The 21,231-nt window shown below is 39.9% G+C and overlaps 1 protein-coding gene across 1 annotated transcript in view; it reads left to right on the top strand.

The window, feature by feature from the left end:
- The window catches only part of b3glcta (beta 3-glucosyltransferase a), a 153,319-nt gene extending 132,088 nt beyond the window's left edge, over positions 1-21,231 (top strand). Inside the window, exons 13-15 of the mRNA XM_066677652.1 lie at positions 1,742-1,861; positions 6,398-6,542; positions 19,743-21,231. Of these exons, the coding sequence (XP_066533749.1) occupies positions 1,742-1,861; positions 6,398-6,542; positions 19,743-19,898 (421 nt within the window). The 3' untranslated portion in view covers positions 19,899-21,231. The remainder of the gene's footprint in view (positions 1-1,741; positions 1,862-6,397; positions 6,543-19,742) is intronic.

Genomic DNA, 21,231 nt, shown 5'->3' with positions numbered 1-21,231 from the left:
AAGCCCAGCTGCAATATCTGGGGGCAAATGTGCTGCATGATGCCATACGAAAGCTGTGAAAGCATATGAAAGAAGCAGCCCAACAGGGCTTCTTTATAGCTTCCTATAGATTGTACAGTTTTACCAAATAAATGTATTTCTTCAGTCTAAAAATGCTATCGCATAGTCTCATTGGATTCCAACATCTACTCTTTTTTTTTTTGGTCATTGAGTGTAAACTATACTATATCCAAAAGTTTGAGAAACACCTTATAATTAATGAATTGCTCTACATCATGGTGCTCCTCTTGTGAATATAGGAGTTCAGTCGTGAATGCACCTTTTTTTACTATGAATAAAAGCGTGCTATATACAGAGACGCTGTGGAGCTGCTACACATGATCCTGTTGCCATGTCCAGTGGTACAAACCCCTAGCACTGGGCTGTGGAGAAGTGGAACTCCATTCACTGGAGTGATAGAACACCATCCAATAACTTGTGGGATGAACTGGAGTGATCCAGAACTAATCATTCAGTGTCTGACCTCAGTGATGTTTATGTGCTTTAGTTCAGTTAGATCCTTACAGCAATGTTTTGATATCTAGTACACAGTCTTGACAAAAGAGACTAAATAGAGACTAATACTGCAAATAGGCTTATAGCATGATTACACACGCAGTAGTTCACTCATTCCAAAATGGAGCCTAATAGCAGGAAGGCAGGTGGTGTTATTAAGACAAAATGTTCTACATTTAATTCTCCATCACCTTTGTATTCTGAGGAAAGCAGTTTAAGAAAGTACTGCTGTATTGTGAGATCTACCTGTGTTTTAATGCCTGTAATTCCTTTCCCTGAAGTACATAGTACAGACAGCCTAGGACTTTAGAGGCAGCAAGCGCCACTTTCTGTAACTGCTCCCTCTCACTGTGTCACCATAGTGAACAGAAACACTCAGCACTTTTCTCACAGAAACTTACCTAAAATGTATCATACAGTCCCTACAGATTTAGCAAAAGTTTTCTTATATAAACACTTCCATGAACAGCTTTTTCACCCACTTTTTATACAACCTTTTCAGCAAAGTGATTCTGACACATCTGACGTTGGATCTTTATTGATCAGCTTCACTTTACATTCCACTTTACAGTACCCAGAGTGTGACAAGGTTGAATTTGGCCATGCATTCAACAGCTTCTTATTTGAATATTTCATGCCACTTTATATATTACACATATTGTGGTGAGGATGTATTCTGATCCACATTTATTAGAATTTTCCATTCTATCTAAGATGGGGCAGCAATTACCACCTAGAATGTAACAGTAGCATCATTCATTCATTCATTCATTCATTCATTCATTCATTATCCAGTTCTGGGTCGAGGTGGGTCCGGAGCCTACCTGGAATCATTGGGGGCAAGGCAGGAATACACCCTGGAGGGGGCGGCAGTCCTTCACAGGGCAACACATACACTCACACATTCCAGTAGCCTCATTTAATGTGGAAATTAAATAAGATGCATCTAATGAAAATGCAATATGCTGGGATCCATGACTGCAAAACAGAATGGTTAAATGTAACAGAGCATACTACTTTGGAGCTCCATCATTCTAAAGAGCAAGGTTCCACTGCTCCACAGCCCAGTGTTCGCTCAAGTGTTGTACACTTGTATTCATTAAACATGGTGATGTCCAGAGGGTTCCCTTTTTTCATTTTATGTACAGAAGCAGCTGTATAAAATAACTCATATTTCCTCTTTCAGTTTGCCCAGACTCCAGGCCCTTCTGAGCTGTTATGACCCCAGTGAGCCAATCAGCCTGGGGGAACGCTATGGTTATGGCCTCGGTCAGGGGGGCTACAGCTACATCACCGGAGGAGGAGGGTGAGTGTGCAGAAGAATCCACAAAGAAGAGATCAAGCATTTTATTCACATTTTCTGTTCCACCTTAAATGTGTTGGTTATGTATTGATGAGGCTGAAGTTCCATTTTCTTAACTTTAAGGAATTACTGGATATCATTCCAGCTGCACCATTTAAGGCAGAAACTTGAGTTTCCTCTCATTGTCCAAAAAGTATAAGGCAGAGACATGATCTGGTGAAAAGCAAGGTTTAAATTACACAGACTTTTGCTGAATGCTTCATCAGGCATCACTTTCGAATAAGAATACACTTATAAAGTTTATAAATGGTTTGCAAACTGTTTATAAATAGTCATTTATTAGGTTGTAAACACATTTAGAAAAAAATCATTAATATATGTGAGTGTGTGTCACCCTGTGAAAGACTGGCACCCCCTCCAGGGTGTGTTCCTGCCTTGCACTCAGTGACTCCAAGTAGGCTCCATACCCATCGCCACACTTAACTGGATAAGCGGTTACAGACAATGGGTGATATATTCATCTCCGCTTTTAAGAATTACATCAGAAATATGCTTTTGTGCTATTTGATTGTATTCATTTTATCTTTTAATTGTTTACACTTGTAGCAATGTTTTATATGTTATCTCTTTCTTCTTTCTTTTATTTATATCCTTTATCTCAAGTAGCCCTTGCTGTTGCCAGGCTGCCATTGTGAATAAGAGTTTGTTCTTAATGACATGCCTCTTTGAAGTTGCTGTTGCAGCATACCCCCACTTCCCCCAATGCCCCTCAGTTAAACCCAGATGCCTACTCGTTCAGACTGTTCTGGCGACAACCCTGTTTAGCATACCTCTGTGTTCCAGTAGCGCTCAGGGAGGAGGACTCAGTCTACAGAGGGTTTACTTTAGAGATAAAGTCAAAAGTGTTGGAGAGAACAGGGAGGACAGAGGCGGAGGCATAGACAGATGGAAAGGAGTAAACTGAGCAAACAAAGGAAATGAAAATATATTCACAGAGCTTTTGAGGTGCTTACTGCTTACTTCTGACCTGTTATTTAGTCACTTGGGTGTAGTTATTCTCATATCTGTCTTTTACACGGCTTATGAGTAGGGTATTTTGGTTTTTATACTGGAATATTTATATTCCTATTTTTTTTATATTATATTTTACTGTCTTATAGTTTGTGCTGTGTTTAATAATTCATAAATTATTCATTATCAGTAGTCAGTTATTCAAACTGCTGTAACACTTTCATTTCCCGAGTGAGAAAAAAAAATCTCATTTCACCATGAAAGATTTTGCTAAATTAGTTTGAATTATTAATGTTAATTGCACTTTGTCAGGAGCAATCAACGGAACTTTATCTGGTGGAAGATTCTGGATAATGTATTTATATTAGTGTCATTTCTCTGTACATGTTTTCTTGTATTGACTCAGAAAATCCAGACAACAAGGCATTTGACCAGGGACTTACCAGTTTCATACGACTGTAGTTGAAGTTTTTTGCCTCTCTCTCTCTCTCTCTCTCTCTCTCTCTCTCTCTCTCTCTCTCTCTCTCTCTCTCTCTCTCTCTCTCTCTCTCTCACTCTCTTTCTCTCATGGCTCTCTGCGCCTAACTTATCTTCAAGGATTCATGATGAAAAAAAACTGAAACATCACTTATCAGTAAGACAGGAAGGAATTTCAGGGTGCTGCTGTCAAACTCCAAAAACCAGAGTAACTTCACATTTTCATTAGGGCTTTCGCATCCGTCTCACCTGGAGAACAGTGGGGAGGTCATTTCTAAACCTGATCCATGAGCAGGAGCCAGTGGAGTGGTGAAACTCCAGCCAAAATGGGATTAGATTTCACTTAAGCCTGTCAAATAGGGTGCTCAGAGAGAGAAGGAGTGCGCATACTTTTGTCTAATCTCGATTTCAGTGCTCAGCCGTACTCAGATAGAACAAATCCCTGCACTTCACAAATCAATCAAATGAAAAACTGACTCCAGATGAATTGCCTTTATGACTTCAGCATGTTAGATAGTCTCTGGGTCTATTTATGAAAAGAGCGCTATTTGAGAACATTAAGTGCCTTGTAGTGCCGTCCTTTGAGAGAAATCAAACAAGAGATGGTTCTGAGGCTTGAAATATATACATTCAAAGTTTCTTGTTTACATTTAAATTAACGGCTTTTATCCAGATCTTGTTATTTTGTCTTTTTTTTTCCAAAGAATATGTCTTTCACATTGCAAATATGGCAAATATGATTAGAGTCCAGGTGCCGCTGAACTAAGGAGTCAGCACTGAACACCAAACAGAGAAATATAGCATAAAAATAAGTGCAGCGCCAGACAACTGTAATTGCTTATGTGTGGGGAAAGAGAATCTCTATTCAGGTCAAAAGGATGTTTCAATAATTGCAAAACTAGTGGTGATGTGCAATAAAGAAATATCCACAGGAAAAAGGCTAAATGAATGAATGTATCCATCTGCTATGTTTTTTTTTTTTGTTTTTTTTTTTTTGCATATAATCTTTTGAATATATAGACGTGTTCATGTGATTGAAATGTGGGAGATGGAGAAATTTGAGTGGATTTTTGCTTTGATCAGAATCTTTTTTTTTTTTTTTTTTTGAGTCCTTTGTGTTATTCCTGTCTTATAAAACATCTTAATATATTGACAGGAAAATACAAATGCCTCATGGTCTCTGACTTTTGCACAGTGCTGTTGTAGGAGTGCAATAACCTATGTCTGCACTATAATAAGAAATTCAGGTGGTGGTGTTATGAAAAGTGTGGATGAGAGTTGGGGAGTCTGTTAATGTTTTTATTTGTAAGTCTGATTTTATTTGTATTTTCATAATTTGCTGAAACTTCGTGGAAACTTTCTGAACAAACCACTAGTGAAGGACTTTGTTGAGACAGAGTGAGAGAGACATTGCTAATGACTGCGATTCTTATCGTCAAAGCCAGGGGACATTTATTCCCCTGCTAGCAGCTTGGAGTGAGAAGAGTCTGGATGCATGTCTCCCACACGATGTGAAGGATGGTGGTTCATGCCGAGCCACCGTTGACTCTTGTAGCCTATTAGAAGAAGCCATTAAGAAGCAGAATGCTTTTTTTTTCTCTATTTTGCAGCTCCTCTTCAAACCACCTTTGAATTTATTGATTTAAGAAGACACAGTGTGAACAGATGTTTATAAACCACTTCAGCTTTAATTGCAGTTGACACTAAGCAACTTTACAGAAAGAGAGAGTGTTAGCCTCAAGTGAGTGTTGCCAAGTGACTCCCCAGATAGTAATGCATTAAAAAATCCAAACAATGAGTGTTATATAGTGGTGAACATGGAGATGATAATGAATATTCAGTAAAGAATAACAAGGAAAACTGTGGCATCACCATAGCAGTGTTAACAATGCAGCATCAGTAGCAGACCATTAGCACTAGCCAGAACCTTGTTGACAAAAAAGTGAGACTAACCTGGACTTGGACGCACGCAACAGTGGACAATAGCCCAGTGACAAAATTGTAGTCTGTGATATGGAGAATACGCACACACACACACAAAATGTGCCCCTGTCATACTGAGGACCCCTGTTCTACAATGCCTCTGTGATATAAAACTTCTAAAATTGACATAGTTTGAGCCAAATTTAGTCTCATGCCTAATATCCTATAGAAGAGTATATTTCTCCTCTGAGCTGAAGCAATGAGGTCTATTCAAAGTTGAGAGGCTTTGTGATTTTTTTGGAGTAACCTACTGTGATTTTTCTTACCCAATAATCTAACAGGAGTCCAGCACCGTGCGAACAAAGTGTACTTGGCAGATTATAAGATTCATTAAGTTCACTACGGGTTATATCATTCAAGGTTTTATAAGTAAGGGGAAAGTATTTTGATTGGCGGCCAGTTCAGGAGTGATGTGCTCAAATTTTTGGGTTTTAACCATTAGCATTCTGAACCAAATGGAGGATGTATAATGATTTTCTGTAGCTTCTAGCCAGAAGGGCTTAATCATAGTCCAGCGTCAAGGTAATAAAGAGATGGAGCAGTTCCCCAGCATCTTTTAAGGAGAGTGTATTTCCCGGTGTGGCAGTTTTATATCATTGTAAGAATGTGTGGTGTCAGTATTCCCTATATGAATGTAAAATAAGAAATCTGAGTCTAAGTAATTCCAGGGTTTTTCAAAGTTGTTCTGAATGAGACTAAACAATTTCAGAATGTACACTATTGCATTGTTAGGACCTCATTTTGGTTTAAATTAAACTGGAGCTTATTATAAATCACAAAACAAACTCCCTCTAAGTCTTCTTTTATGTGTGTCCATGGGCTTTGTTTTACTTAACTGATTTTACATATATATATATATATGTCATTGTCAAAGAAAAGTAAACAAACATCATACCTGAGAAAAAAAAAACTGTCCCATTAGTTTTGGCTCACAAACCACTCCAGCACATCCTGGTACTCTCCAGAGAAAACAGCTTAACTGATTGAGGGTAATATTGTGTACTTTATATTAGCACTTGCTAATGACTTACTCTATTCCTGTGTGTGTGTGTGTGTGTGTGTGTGTAGGATGGTATTCAGCAGGGAGGCAGTGCTCAGGCTCTTGTCCAGTGGATGTAAGTGTTACAGTAATGATGCTCCTGATGACATGGTGCTGGGAATGTGCCTCAACGCTCTACACATCCCTGTGACACACAGCCCTCTGTTTCACCAGGTAAACACATGCATACACACACACACACACACACACAAACACACACCTTTTCACAGAGTGTGAAGGACAGTTGCTGTGCACAAATGATGTAAAATCTGAGTTTGGCAACACATCTATTTAAAATAATCTTAAACCTTGTTTTTCTGTAAGTGCTCTAAAAGTGGAGACAGAGAATTAAACAGCTTGACTGTTACTGTGTGTACACCGAAAGCGACATGGTGACCAGAAGTAATTCATTTTCAAAGAGAGTCAGTGACACTGGGCGACGTTGAGCAACGCGACAGTGAGCGACACGTGTTGCTGGACAATCCCACCAGTGCTGCACAGGCGATGCTGAGTGATTATATCCCTTTTGGTGTGCACAGTGACTTTGAAGGTCATACACTGCAAGATCTAGACAACTACACAATCAACAGTTGTTATAGATAATTAGGCAGCAAGACCATTAGAGTTAGACAGAGAGTTAGAAACCCAGACAGTTACAGGCCTAGATAGATAATTAGATATTTACACGTAATTAAACAGGAACATTTCAGGGACTAATCAGCTAAGCAGGAAGTTAGAGACATGGAGAGTTAATCAAGTAGACAATAGTTAGACAGATAAAGATTTATACAGACACATCAAGAGAGTTAGACAGATAAACAGAGAGTTAGACAGCTAGACAGTTAGAGATGTGGAGATACATAGAATGAGACAGTTGGAGAATTAGAGAGCTAAACAGTTATAGTTAGACAGCTAGACAGGTTGAATCCCATTTCACCCTTTGCTCCTACCACTTAGCCCTACTCCTCACTTGTTGGGATAGAGGGGTCTCACTGTTTGAGATAGAGGGGTAGGGTGAAGGGTTAACCCTTAAAATGGAAATTTATCAGAGGCACACTCCAAATGTTGTGTTATGAATGCCATGCAAGATGGCCACGCAAGTGACAAAACAAATGTAAAATCTATGACCTTAATTTACTGTAGTTTGTGTATTATGACCATTTTCCTCACAACATGCACAAAACATAGCTAGTAATATGCTTATGTATAATACTAGTAACTACTAACTTTCCATTTCCTCCTTAAATGGTGTAACAAATACATTCTGGCGCATGATGTTACTGCAACATTTAAGGGACTGGAAGGTTCTAACAAAAGCTGCAGAGTAAATAGATAAATTCAGCTTCATATCGGAAAACAGTTAGGAGTGGGTGATGATATATGATTGTGGAAGGCTTCTGAGGGTGTATGATACCCTAAATTAAACTAAGGTCTAGCAATGCTCTTTTGATATCACTGCAGACAGGCAGGGCCTCCTACAAAGCATTGCTAGTGGCCTGGGAATGAAACACTGCTCTTTTTAATTTGTCCTGATGATGTATCAGGCTGTTGAAGGGTCTTCCTATTTTGTAGGAGTATATTTAACAATTACACCATGTAACTCACTTCCAAGAGGCAAAATAACACTCGATAAAAATGACTAGGTGTAATAATAAGAAATAGGATTCACCCTCAGAGAGTTAGACAGCTAGCTAGAACAATGGTGACAGTTAGACTGTTAGAGAGAAGAGAGATACCGTTAGAAAACTAGATACACAGTTCTACACTTAAAGAACTGGACTGCTAGATACAGATAGACATTTAGACATGTACAGAGCTAGACAATAAGCCAGTGAGAAAAATAGACTGTTATACAGTTGGACAGCTATATGGTAAGAGATCTAGAACAACAGCCAGCTAGACCTTAATCAGATAGCTACAGGGGTTACACAATAAAACTGAAACACCTGTTATTTTAGTGTGGGAGGTTTCATGGCTAAATTGGAGCAGCCTTGTGGCCAATCTTCATTAATTGCACATTGCACCAGTAAGACCATGTGCAGCCAATGGTTCAAACATTTTTTCCTGAAGGCGGTGCCGTGTCTCAGGACGACAATGCACCAATACACACAGCAAGACTGGTGAAAGATTGGTTTGATGAACATGAAAGAGTGAAGTTGAACATCTCCCATGGCCTGCACAGTCACCAGATCTAAATGAGCCACTTTGGGGTGTTTTGGAGGAGCGAGTCAGGAAACATTTTCCTCCACCAGCATCACGTAGTGACCACTGTGCAGGACTTTCAGTGACCAGGTGTTTCAGTTTCATTGTCCAACCCCTGTAGTTAGACAGTTAAACAGTTGTACACTGTGTTGTTTGAGATGAATGTATATAAACACTACTGTCCTTGTTGGGACACTGTGCTAATAAAGTACATTTTCTTGACAAAGTTTCTAATTTGTTGTGGCCATATTAATTAATACACAGTTGTGGAGGTGAAAGGGGAATTTATTTTATGACACTGTACTTCAGGCTACTCAGTGTACAATATGTGATAATCTTGAGCATTGTCCACAGTCTGACAGGCTGTTGGCTATGTATAGGAAATTAATTAGTTGTGTTAAAAGTGTTTGTTAGCACCACTGTGTTTGCTGCCCTTTAAAGGTTAGGCCAGTTGCCTTGACAGTTTGCCAAAATGTCAGACCACACCATGTGTGGTCAGCGTCCAGTGGACAGTGGATGTGTCCACGTAGATCTTTACTCTCAACATTTATTCAGACAAAGGCTTTTTTTTCCTGGTGCAAGAATTTATTCAGTTTGGAGCCATAGAGTCTGAAATGGTTTTTACTGAAGTTGACGTCATGGCATTGTGTGAATGTCAGGGCCACATTTCAGGGTGAACATTAAAGTTAAGAACATACTTTACCATCTCCAATAAATTGTGCTCTATGTTTAAGCCCTTTTTATACATACGTTAACAGGAGACTTTCTCTGGAAATTTTCAGGCTTTGAGTCACTCACACATGCGGCTCTTAAACAGCATTTTATGGCCATTAAATCCCAGGAAACAGGACGTGACATCCTCAGAAGGAATAGTCAACAGCACCTTCATTTGTGAAAGACACAAACAAATGGCTGTTAAACTAAATCATAAAATAAAAAATCAGCTTTAACTATAACTTAGACATTGCCTCTTTTCCAAGGGCACTACTTTACCTGACACTACTGTGATGTTTTGCTTTTCCATTAAGCAAATTTGGTACCTGGATCCTGGAACTAGGTATTTTTTTACTACCTGATAACTTGTTGTTCCAAGCAAGGCCGAGTAGTGACTAAATCATAATGTGTAAACCTTGGGAATGTAGTCATCTGTAATATCTCCAAACTATGGCAGAGATCTCATTGGTTTTTTTCCCAACTCACTATGGCAGCTTGTAAAACGGTGCCGTGGTCTTTTAAAGAGGTTTAAATGCTCCTTGGATTGGTGGCCGACAAAAGATTCCAGAAAGAGCTGGATAGTGCAACAAGGAACGAAAAAACTGATTTGTCGAACTGATGCACGGTGCTGTGTACTGTTCCACACAACAGCAACATGCCTTTCCCGTTAGTGACAGTGTCTTTGCAACATCACCAGCTACATTTCCATGGAAGGTACCAGGTACCAGGCACCCACCAATCGTGTAGACTAGTATAGATACTATGTGTTGGAAAGGGCCAAATGTTTCACTACTCACTCCTTTGAACCTCACATCACGCCACTGTTAAAATGCCTTCTAACACTCTAAAAAATAGACATAGGCTCATGCTCATCAGACATGCCCTCCTCATACACTTAGGTCCTTTGAAGCTGGTCTTCTTTCCATCCCCAAATTCAGACTGATCTCTGCAGGGTGCAGATCTTTCAGTATCATGCCTCCTAAACTATGCAACACATTACCACAGTATCTTGGTCTCTGCTCCTCTCCTCCTTCAAATCTCAACTGAAAACACATCTTTGTTCTCTATATTTTCATCAGCTTCCTAAAATAATAATTATCAAAAAACTAGGAACATAGTCACAGTGCATAGACATGAAGTTCAAAATGTGTGTGCCTTTCTCAGAAGTACGTCCACTCTGGACATGATACTTCTTTGAACAATGTTATCAATGTACTTCCAGTGTTCATTTCTGTTTTATAAATGGTTCTGTAGCAGCAAACTTCCCAAAAGAGGAATATTATTACTATTACTACTGCAAAGTGGGATACAAATGTTCTGTTAATACCCTTCTTTTCAGTGGTAACATTGGGCAGTTGGGTGAATACAAAGTTATTATATTTGATCACCACTGCTGGATAGAAGTACTGTGAGATCAAAACACAAGAGGTTACCTCAGGATATAATTCAGACTTTGCCAAACCTAGTGAACATTATCAGACTTAATTCCCAGAGGAAATAAGAAGCATATTGGTGTCGAGATTCCTCAAAAACCAAGTGGAAAAACCTCACTGACACATCTACTCATAGCAGAACCTGTTTCACAAAGGCTGGACCAGAACTCCTCACACAGGACAGTCTTATTTTACCAAGTGGCTTTTCCCCACAAGGGAAATTTAGAAGGCGTCTGCTGTTTAATAATTAACTCTGATGAGGTGTTGTTGAAGCTGTCATGCAGCGCTGCCATAGAGATCATGACTGCTTCCAAGTCAAGTGCAGTCCATTTTGTGCTTAGTGGGATTGCTCTTTTGAGATGTGCTCATGACAAGCTACAGCTACTTTCAAAATTATATCTTCAAAATAATCATGGCATTTCAGTGACAAAGAATACCAAATATTACTTATTGTCAATTCAATATTTTTCCATTATGTTCATAATCATTTTTAAAGTGTTCACAATTTTTCACATTTAGTTTTTTACTGTCTTTTTTACACTACAATACCTAGCAGGTAGTAAGAAATACACCATGAATCCGTTAGTAGTCTACCATCAGTGGCATTTCTATCAGCAGGTATTTCTTTACCACACTGGGAGTATATTCCTGTGGATTCATCTGGTATTTTTACCTTCTGGCAGCACAGTGGGAAGCCCGGTAGTTCTGGTTGCTGTTAAAAAGCTAAGGTTATCCACCCAGCCTACCCTCAAGCTGCTCTAGTCCATTAGTATCTCAGAAGTTCATCTCAGGTGAATCAGAAGAGGTATTTTCCCAGCATTATGATGGTAGATCTCAGTTTAGAGTCTACAGTAGTAACCCTGAAGTACATGAGTAAGTGTTTGTAGCAGATACATTTTTCCCATTCAGAAATAAGTTAATTAAATGTCATTGTTTTACTTGTCCAGTATTTTGAAAGTCATACAAATCGCTCTGCTGACCATTTTCACCAAGTCTGATTATGTTTCTGTGCTACCCACCCACACATTGAAATTCAAGAAATCCCTGGCACAAGAGATAAATCCAGAGCTGAAGAATGGAGCAAATATCTGATTTTCAGACTTCAAGACGGCTTTAAAATAATAGCCTGTTCCATCTGCAGATCACTCTCTGAAGATTTGGTCAGCTTTTGCATTCACAGCTCTGTTCCCTCTTCATTGAGAAGCTCTTTTGCATAGAGGCACATCTGCTTTTTTCCATGGAGACGCTGAGTAGTATCAGAAATCCAGATATGAGCCACACAAATCTTATCGGAGCTGCAACAAGACAGTTTTCCCCCGAAGCTTGTTCAAGACTGTGGTTTCACTGGTTTTGGAATTAAGTGGTACTAACATACATACGGTACTAACATACGAGATCTGAACACAGGCAGAGCAAAGTGTAAAGTCTGGCAAAAAACATGGTAAACCTGGCATTGTGCACTCACTGTATGTATTATCTCCACAGAAAAGTGTTAAACAATATAATGGGATTCTCTGGAGATCCTAACATTCCCAATGCCAAGCAACAGCTAGAGCGGTGATAGGCCTCCAGCACATGGAGTGATAGAGCTCCATCCACTGTTTTGTATGAGTTAGTCTGACTTTTACAGTCCAAGATTGAAACTCCAAAGAATTCATAACTCTTCATAACTATGTTCTTAAGAACATTCTTAAATTCATGAGCATTCCATAAACATTTCATAGCTAATGTAGTACCTAAACTCATTTGTAAATTAAGAGTACTTTTGATTTGTAATTGTAGAGTCTAAGAAGGCTTTTGGGGAAACACTTCTAAAATTGGCATTCTTAAAGTTACATCGTTCTTAAAATTGTTTCTAAATTGCTAAGATTTATCATTATCTGGAAACACACCCAAGAAATAATCTTCCAACTTCAGTACCTGACCTCATTAATGTTTGTGAATGGATGTATAGTGTAAAGGTTTTAAAAATCTCAACTGAATAAAATATTAAGTCTTGTAGCTGTGGTCTTTGATACGCAGTCACTGTTTACATTGTGGTTTTGCCAAAAGACACACTTGTCTCTGTCTCAGCCCATATCCCCAGTATCTGCTGTGATGAAAAGCATGGAGAATGTATTCATTTCATTCATAAACAGCAATAATCACACCACCTGTCTTGTCTTTAACACAGCTGTTCAGTGCATGATGCCACCTTGTGTAAACCCACTGGAGAAGAGGAATAATTACCAGGATGCTGTTTGCTCCATATTTAACACAGTTGCTTTTAAATGGATGTCAGGAGCCTGAGTGTGTGTAGCAACTATTTGCTAGATCTTCTGAGAATCAGACCCCATACCATGAAGGGGATAGGAATTCAGAAAACTCTGATTCTAGGCATTAAAAGCCACACAGATGCTGTCTGAGCCTCCTTTTATAAAGTTTTTTCACCAGTGTCTGTAGTGAAGCACAACTACAATGTCATCAAGTCATCAAGATGATACTGCAGTGATAGGACTCATCAGCAGCAATGATGTCAGGAGGGAACAATCTCTCTTTCGTGCCACAACACGTTTCTGCAGGTCTTAGCCCAGAGTTGCCATGGCAGAGAGTCAATTCTCTGCAGGTCAGTGGTGCGAGTTTTCCTTAAGATGTTATAGATTTTTAGCTTTATTTAACAGCAGACTATAAAAATAAATATTTAGCATACATACAATAATTAAAAAATAGTAATCCGGCATTAAAAATCAATATATTTTTCATTAATCTGTTAAAATGAAATTAACATTTTTTTATTTATTACACACTAATTAAACAAGGTGGGCGGCATGTTGGCGCAGCAGGTCGTGTCGCAGTCACACAGCTCCAGGGACCTGAAGGTTGTGAGTTTGAATCCCGCTCCAGGTGACAGTCTAGGAAGAGCTTGGTGTGTTCTCCCTGTGTCCGTGTGGGTTTCCTCCATGTGCTCCGGTTTCCTCCCACAGTCCAAAAACTTATGTAGGTAGGTGGATTGGCAACTCAAAAATGTTTGTAGGTGTGAGTGTGTGTGTCACCCTGTGAAGGACTTGAGCCCCCTCCAGGGGGTGTTCCCACTGTGCACCCAGTGATTCCAACCGCAACCTTGAATTGGACAAGCAGTTACAGACAATGAATGAATGAATAATTAAACAATGTTATATTTCACAGAATACTCGGACATGAATATAACAGACAGTTTCAGTGTTCATCGTGTGCAGAATTTTCTTCAGTGTTTGTGTTTATCAGGAAAATTGCTTTCTCACTGTGAATTCACTTTCTCACTTTCTCACTTTCTCACTTGTGCACTTTCCCCTCCTGTTTTAACCCTGTTCAGCAGCCTCTTCCACTTGATTCTGGGAGGTAATTACATTTCCTGTTTCAGCAGAACTCACACCAGAAGGGTTGGAGATATTATTTGTGATATTAATGGCTCTCCATATTCTAGATTGTAGTTCAGTAAGCCAAGCTGCTGGCACATAATTAACTGAGGAGAAAAGATCTGGGAACCCCCCAGCCCTTGAATAAAGCAGACTTCCACACTTGCTTATGCCTCCTCTTCATCATCATCATCAAAAACAAAAACCCACTGGCTTAACCCACAGTTTCTAAAAGCATCTCTTGGCTTGTTTTATGACCAAGGCAGAACAATAAGACTCAAAAGAAACCCAGTCTGTTTGAGGGGCAGAGGATCCTGATTAAATGGATCTTTCTGTGTTCTGTATTGACTCTGCCATCATGAGATCACCAGTCCAGTCAAGAGGCTATGCAATTGCCCTCACTCTCTCTGGGTTGGTAGGATTCGCCCTCTCCTTCTACTCAATTACACAGTTCCAGGCATCTGTCAGCTGATGAGATTAACCTGGAAACTTAGTGCTCTCCTCTGGCACATGGGGCAGTCCAGTGAGGTCGTTAGCAACAGTGTCAAAAGAGCTGGTGGTTGATGTCCCATATGTCTGAAGAAGAATGTGTTTGTCTTCATCCTCCTAGTGCTGGGGGTACTGTGCCGGATGGGGGATTTCAGATGTGGTTGAATTGGATATTACTAATTATTGAGTGAAAATTTATATATTTTTTATAATTATTTGTGGGTTCAGGAGCTCTGAGGGCATGGTGATTCTGGGTGGAGGGTGTTTGAAGGGCATGGCGTATCTGAGTGGAGTGGGGTTCTGAATGTAAGGTGATTCTGAGTGAGGGGTCGGAGTTTCTGAGTGGAAGGGGCTCTGAGGACATGGTGATTCTGGGTGGAGGAGGCTCTGAGGGCATGGTGATTCTGTGTGGAGGTTCTTGGTGGAGGAGGCTCTGAGGGCATGGTGATTCTGCATGGAGGGGGCTCTGAAGGCATGGTGATTCTTGGTGGAGGAGGCTCTGAGGGCATGGTGATTCTAGGTGGAGGGGGTTCTGAGGGCATGGTGATTCTAGGTGGAGGGGGCTCTGAGGGCATGGTGATTCTGGGTTAAGGGGGCTCTGAGGATATGGTAATTCTTGGTGGAGTGGGCTATGAGGGCATGGTGATTCTGGGTTAAGGGGGCTCTGAGGGCATGGTGATTCTAGGTGGAGGGGGTTCTGAGGGCATGGTGATTCTGGGTTAAGGGGGCTCTGAGGACATGGTGATTCTTGGTGGAGTGGGCTATGAGGGCATGATGATTCTTGGTGGAGGGGGTTCTGAGGGCATGGTGATTCTTGGTGGAGGAGGCTCTGAGGGCATGGTGATTCTGTGTGGAGGAGGCTCTGAGGGCATGGTGATTCTTGGTGGAGGAGGCTCTGAGGGCATGGTGATTCTAGGTGGAGGGGTTTCTGAGGGCATGGTGATTCTAGGTGGAGGGGGCTCTGAGGGTATGGTGATTCTGGGTTAAGGGGGCTCTGAGGACATGGTGATTCTGGGTTAAGGGGGCTCTGAGGGCATGGTGATTCTTGGTGGAGGGGGCTCTGAGGGCATGGTGATTCTTGGTGGAGGGGGCTGTGAGGGCATGGTGATTCTGGGTGTAGTAGGCTCTGAGGGCATGGTGATTGTAAGTGAATTTTGAAGGAGGGAATATTCTGAGAGCGGGTGGGATTCTGATGGTGGGGGGTAGAGGGCAAGGTATGTCAATCAGTCACAGCAGTGTAATAATTTATCACACTGTGGGATAAAATTGTATAAAGCGGGACACATCTGAAACCTCTCAACAAAACCCTTGCAGTAATGAAGGTAAGAACCCCCCCACACACAGACACACACACACACACACACACACACACACACACATACAAGCATTATATAATTAAGAGGAAATGATATAATCATGTTACAGTCATATTAAACTGCTGTTCACAGGAGGGAAATCAGTTGTGAAACTTTCACTTGTCCCTATTGTGTGAAACTCACTTTGCTCCAGGCTTGAACACTCAAAAAATGTTATGTACTAGAGACTCAAATAACTGTTAGACTGGGAATGCAGCCATCAGTGACCATCTCAGGAAGTTAACTGGGGAAAAAATAAAAACAATAGTTTTAAAGCATGGCTCAAAATATGGAAAAATTGGGACTCCTAACAACCATGCAAGACTTGATAGACCTTCAAAACTCTCCTAATGAGATAAACAGCCTGTAAGGCTATCATCTCTGAGAGGGTCTAAAAAAACATCTGAGAATCAAATTACTATTGTTTAGAAGAACTTGCTGGTGCTCTGTATGTATGTAAAAGAAATAAGACCCATATTTATTATAGATAATTACATGTGTAATAATAAAGTACAATACATTGATGGAGAGATTGATAGCATTACTTTAAAACTAATAATCATCTTAATCCTAATTTTAACCATAAAGATAGAGTTTATGGGTGCAATTGTTTTTAGCATTTTCCTGTATAAACACACACACAGTCACTGTCCTGCTATTCTGAAGTCATCCAGCATGACAGGGAAAGCATGTCTCCATTCTAGTACACAGCATCTATTCCCTGCTGAGGTATTTGACTTGGCTGAGGGACTTTCAGACCTTATCCTCAGCTGGTTGATATCTCAGATGGAAGACAGTGCCAATATTGTGATCACAGATGTCAAACAATGATCTTACTACACATGCCATGGTTCATATGCAAATGCCAGTAAATATTAGCTAATTCATTGTCTGGATGTGCTGGATGATTTAATTAAAGTCACACTGATTTAGCCCGACCTACAGCTTTTGTAGCAGCATGGATAGGATGAAGTGTTTGGGAATATGGCATATACACTGCCCATCAAAAAAAAAACCTGGAAAAAGCATGTTTTTGTCAGTGTATGAGGTTGGTTCACAATTGACAGGTTTGCTTCCATTAGAGACCACTTCCAGTGTAAATGTGGTTGTATCTTTGTTAGCATGAGCTTATTGTGGTGTTTATTCCTTTCATGAGGACAATATGAAGTAAATGCCATGACATAAACTGCAGCATTCCAAATGCGGTATCAGACAGCCAGGGTTCCTGACATCTTCAAATTAAGTAACAGATCTCTTGTGGCTTTCAAGTTCCAGGTGAGCTGCAGAGGTGTTTGTGGAAATAGCAGCAGGGACTAACTGAATAATCAGAATGTACAGAATGAAGGTGAAAGTGCAGCTAAATAACTTTTAAGTCATCAGTTGGTTTGTTTCTAACTAAAATATAATTGTGATAAATAGAGATGAGGTTTTGGGATGTGAATGATGACTGCAAAAGTACTGTTAGTACAGTTTGTCAGAACAAGTAGGAACACTACCATCCAAACTATGATGTGAACTTCTATATCAACTCTGGTGCAATTCAAATGATCTATGAACTCATTGATTGTCATCATGGTGCATGATAAATTTGGTGTATATATATATATATATATATATATATATATATATATATATATATATATATATATATATATATATATATATATATATATATATGTGTGTGTGTGTTTGTGTGTCTTTCTAGAACAACACTTGATTTTAACCCAGAGGAGGTGCATTTAGTGCCAATTTATACATATCAGTCATGACATACATTAATACACTGAGTTTTATCAAAGCAGCATTCCACTGGAGGGTGGCTGTGTGCCGAACTGCAACAAGAACTGTTATGGAAGTTTATAATTTCCAATTGTTTCCAATTGATGTAGAGTAAAATATACCCAATCCTGATGTGTGTGTGTGGAGGATGGATGGATTTTTCTGACAGTCTGTTTTTCACAGCAAAATATCTGACACTTCCTTCAGGTACCTCTGAAAACCTGTGTGGAACTGAGTCATAACACCTGGAATGGATTCTCTGTCCCTAAATGCCTGGAACTGAGGACTCATCTCCTTCTGAGATTAACTTACAGACATTTAGTTTGCAATTTGAACAGAAAGGAAAACTCTTCAAATGTTTCTATATGCCAGAGGGAAATTCAATACATCTTCCACAGTTCCAAAGTTTAACAAAGTTTGGTCTTAGGAATTGCATGCATTTTCCAAGTCATCCCAAACACATTTAATGATGTTCAGGTCTGTCCAATATTCTAAGAATAATAGCAGCTTCTTAGCTTAAAAGGGACATATTTTTAAAAATCCCTCACATTTGTAGAGTTTGTGCACATAGTTTTGGTCATTTGGAGCCAATAGCAACCCACTAACTGAAATAAGACCAGGTCCGTTTATGCTGGCTACATAAATCAGAGAACATTGGATTAAAGGACCTGTTCTGATTTGCACCCCTAAAGGGGAATTATACTACACTGAGTATCTCCAATCACAGAGCCATAACTGTGCTTAGGAGGGGTTAAAACAGACCAGGTAAATCAGACACTGTATGAGTAGAGAAATAAGAGAACCGAGCAAAGGCATAGAAAGTATTAATCACTGTGTTGATACTTGTGGTAATTTTTCCAAAGTGGATGCTTCTTGGGTCCGAAGCCTACTCCGAATTATTAAGGCGAATGACAGAAACACACCCTGGACGTCAGTCACAGGACAACACGCTCACAAATACACTCACACACCTACGGACACTTTGCCAGTCCATCTACCAACTGTGTGGGAGGAAATCGGAAAACACCTGCAGGAAACCCACACAGAAACAGGGAGAACCAAACCAACTCACAGACAGTGACTCAAGACCCCAGGAGCCTGGAGCTGTGTGAGAGAGAAAATATTCTGTGCATAAAGAAGATGGTTGGTTCCTCAGCATGAATTGTGCCGTTGTCTGTGGGCATGTTCTGCTTAAGAGAATCTAGAAAGTTTTATGAGCTCAGCAAAACAGCTCAGAACTCTGCAACATTTCCACACACTTATCCCATCTCACTCTGATCTGAACCCATTGTATTCCGTCACAGTGACGCTGGAACCGAGCAAACCCATGGGCTGATTTACTGGAGAGCACCAAGGTTCTAAGAATCATGAACGGAACTAGTTCAAGAACCCATAGTTATTTTGCTGCAGAAGTGCTATAAGTCACCTTTAACTTTGCAAATGAGCTTCTTGGACAGCTCCAAGTAATTTCAGACTAATAGCATTGAGCTGCCTTCTCAAAATCTGAGCACCTGTGGATTTTTCATTACATATGAGCTAGGTTTCCTTGTCCATCAACATTTTTGATGGATTTGTACTTTCTAGTGGCGCATTTTTGATTTGGGATCAAAGGCTTTAAAACAGTTATGGACCAGTATGTGCTTTTGACAGTAGCCTGAGAACGAAAACTTCAAATCGTTATGTGGGTAAAACCTAGTCTTCAGTAAGACCTTTGATGAACATGATATACCCAAAGGATTGGGAAATAGCTTTGACTTTGCCACAATCTTTGCATTTTTCTGACCATAGTAACAGTTAGAGTGATCTATTGAAGGCTAGGTGAACCTTGCTGGAGAATTTATAGAGGAAAGACATGATTCATGTTCCAGCTGTAAATGAGTGGAAAGCCTCATTATTCCAGGTGATCTGCCAGTAGTTGATATGAAGCGGTGACTCTGCTGATTGAAAATGTTATTTTGATTGGTTCAATAAATGAGCAGTAACTGTCCCTTGTACACTGAGCTCCTGTTTGTGCTTTCTTTTCCTCAGGCACGTCCAGAAGATTATCCCAGAGAATTTCTAGCCCACCAGACTCCTATTTCCTTCCACAAACACTGGAATATTGATCCTGTAGCAGTGTTTTTCAAGTGGCTAAGTGACTCCACCACAGAAGGACTGAACACAAGCCTTAAGGAGGAGTTATAGTAAAGGAAGCTGTGTGTGTGTTGGGGATGGGGTTAGAATATGTGCAATCTTGTCTTGGCTGAAATATGGAGATGTGTAGTACAGAAGTAGCAAAAGTCCAAGACCACCTTTCATCTACTAAACTGTAAACATGTCTGTATTACAGCTTTTTTTGTCAAAGAAATCTGCAGGGATATTTCTCCACATCTTCAAAGTTCAGTCTCAGCAGTTGGTTGCATTGTCTGCGTCTCCTGATCCGAGTCGTCCCATTCACATTCAGACATGTAGAGGTCTAGGATCTGGGCCGGCTGGTCCACGTTTAGAGAACACCAGCAGCTCCTTTGTTTGATTCACAAATGTTCTATTTCCTTTTCTCAGAAAGGGCTTCTTGAGGGCTCCATATCATTTCAGTACAGTGGCCCACTGAGTCATACCACAACAACATATACGAAGCAAACAACATCTGAGAACACAACAGCATTAAGGGAGAATGCAATGCAAACATTACTTAGTCCTCGTAGATTAAATACATTTCAAATGTGGTTCTAAACTGTGAAAATAGTTGAAATGAACTTGATCATTTACATGTTTTTCTTGTTCGTGTTAGTAACATAAACTGCAGATTAACCTCTCTGTGGAGAAAAAGGCAATAGTACACTCCTGATAGAGGGTGCATCTCAAAGCGGGGTGTGGATTTCAGCATTTCTAAAATGCAGTGTTTCAGGTAACTGCTGTAGTGTTCTGGCATTTATAGTTCTGTTTTCACGTTTGTAGTTCTGTTCTGTTCTGGCATTTGTAGTTTTGTTCTCATGTTTATATTTGGAATGCATCTTCTCTTAAAGCTGTTGTGTTCTCAGCTTTTGTAAATGTTGTTGTATGACTCAGCTGGCCACTGTCCTTTCAGGATCATCGTGTTGACTTCTTATCATTTTGGGTTAGAACTAGGAACTAACTGAAGGTTGGTCTTTGGCTTTTGCACAGCATTGTACATCATTTGGTTTTGTGTGTGTGTGTGTGTGTGTGTGTGTGTGTGCGAGAAATGAGGTGAGGTGAGGTACAATCTTCATTCTTGTCTTCTCTACTGTGACCAGCACAGACAAATGAAGACCAAATGGTGCAGAAATTAATAGATTGTCCAAGATTAAAATGTCTGAAATTCTTGATCTGTATCTGTTTTCCTTTCTTACTGAGTTTAATGAGAGTTGCATGTTTCTGATGTAAGTTTGAAAATTATGTGAGATGTATTTATATTACGCTGTTGTCTATTCCTTGCCAAAATGGTCCTTAAGTTCTTTGGAACTTTTTGTTTCTCTTATGCTGTATATTATATGAAATATAAAAGTGCCATTATTGA

Source organism: Hoplias malabaricus, chromosome 1 (assembly GCF_029633855.1).
Source record: "Hoplias malabaricus isolate fHopMal1 chromosome 1, fHopMal1.hap1, whole genome shotgun sequence".
Classification (NCBI taxonomy): Eukaryota; Metazoa; Chordata; class Actinopteri; order Characiformes; family Erythrinidae; genus Hoplias; species Hoplias malabaricus.
Note: the sequence above shows the minus strand (reverse complement) of the source record. Positions and strands in the feature narration are given on the sequence as shown.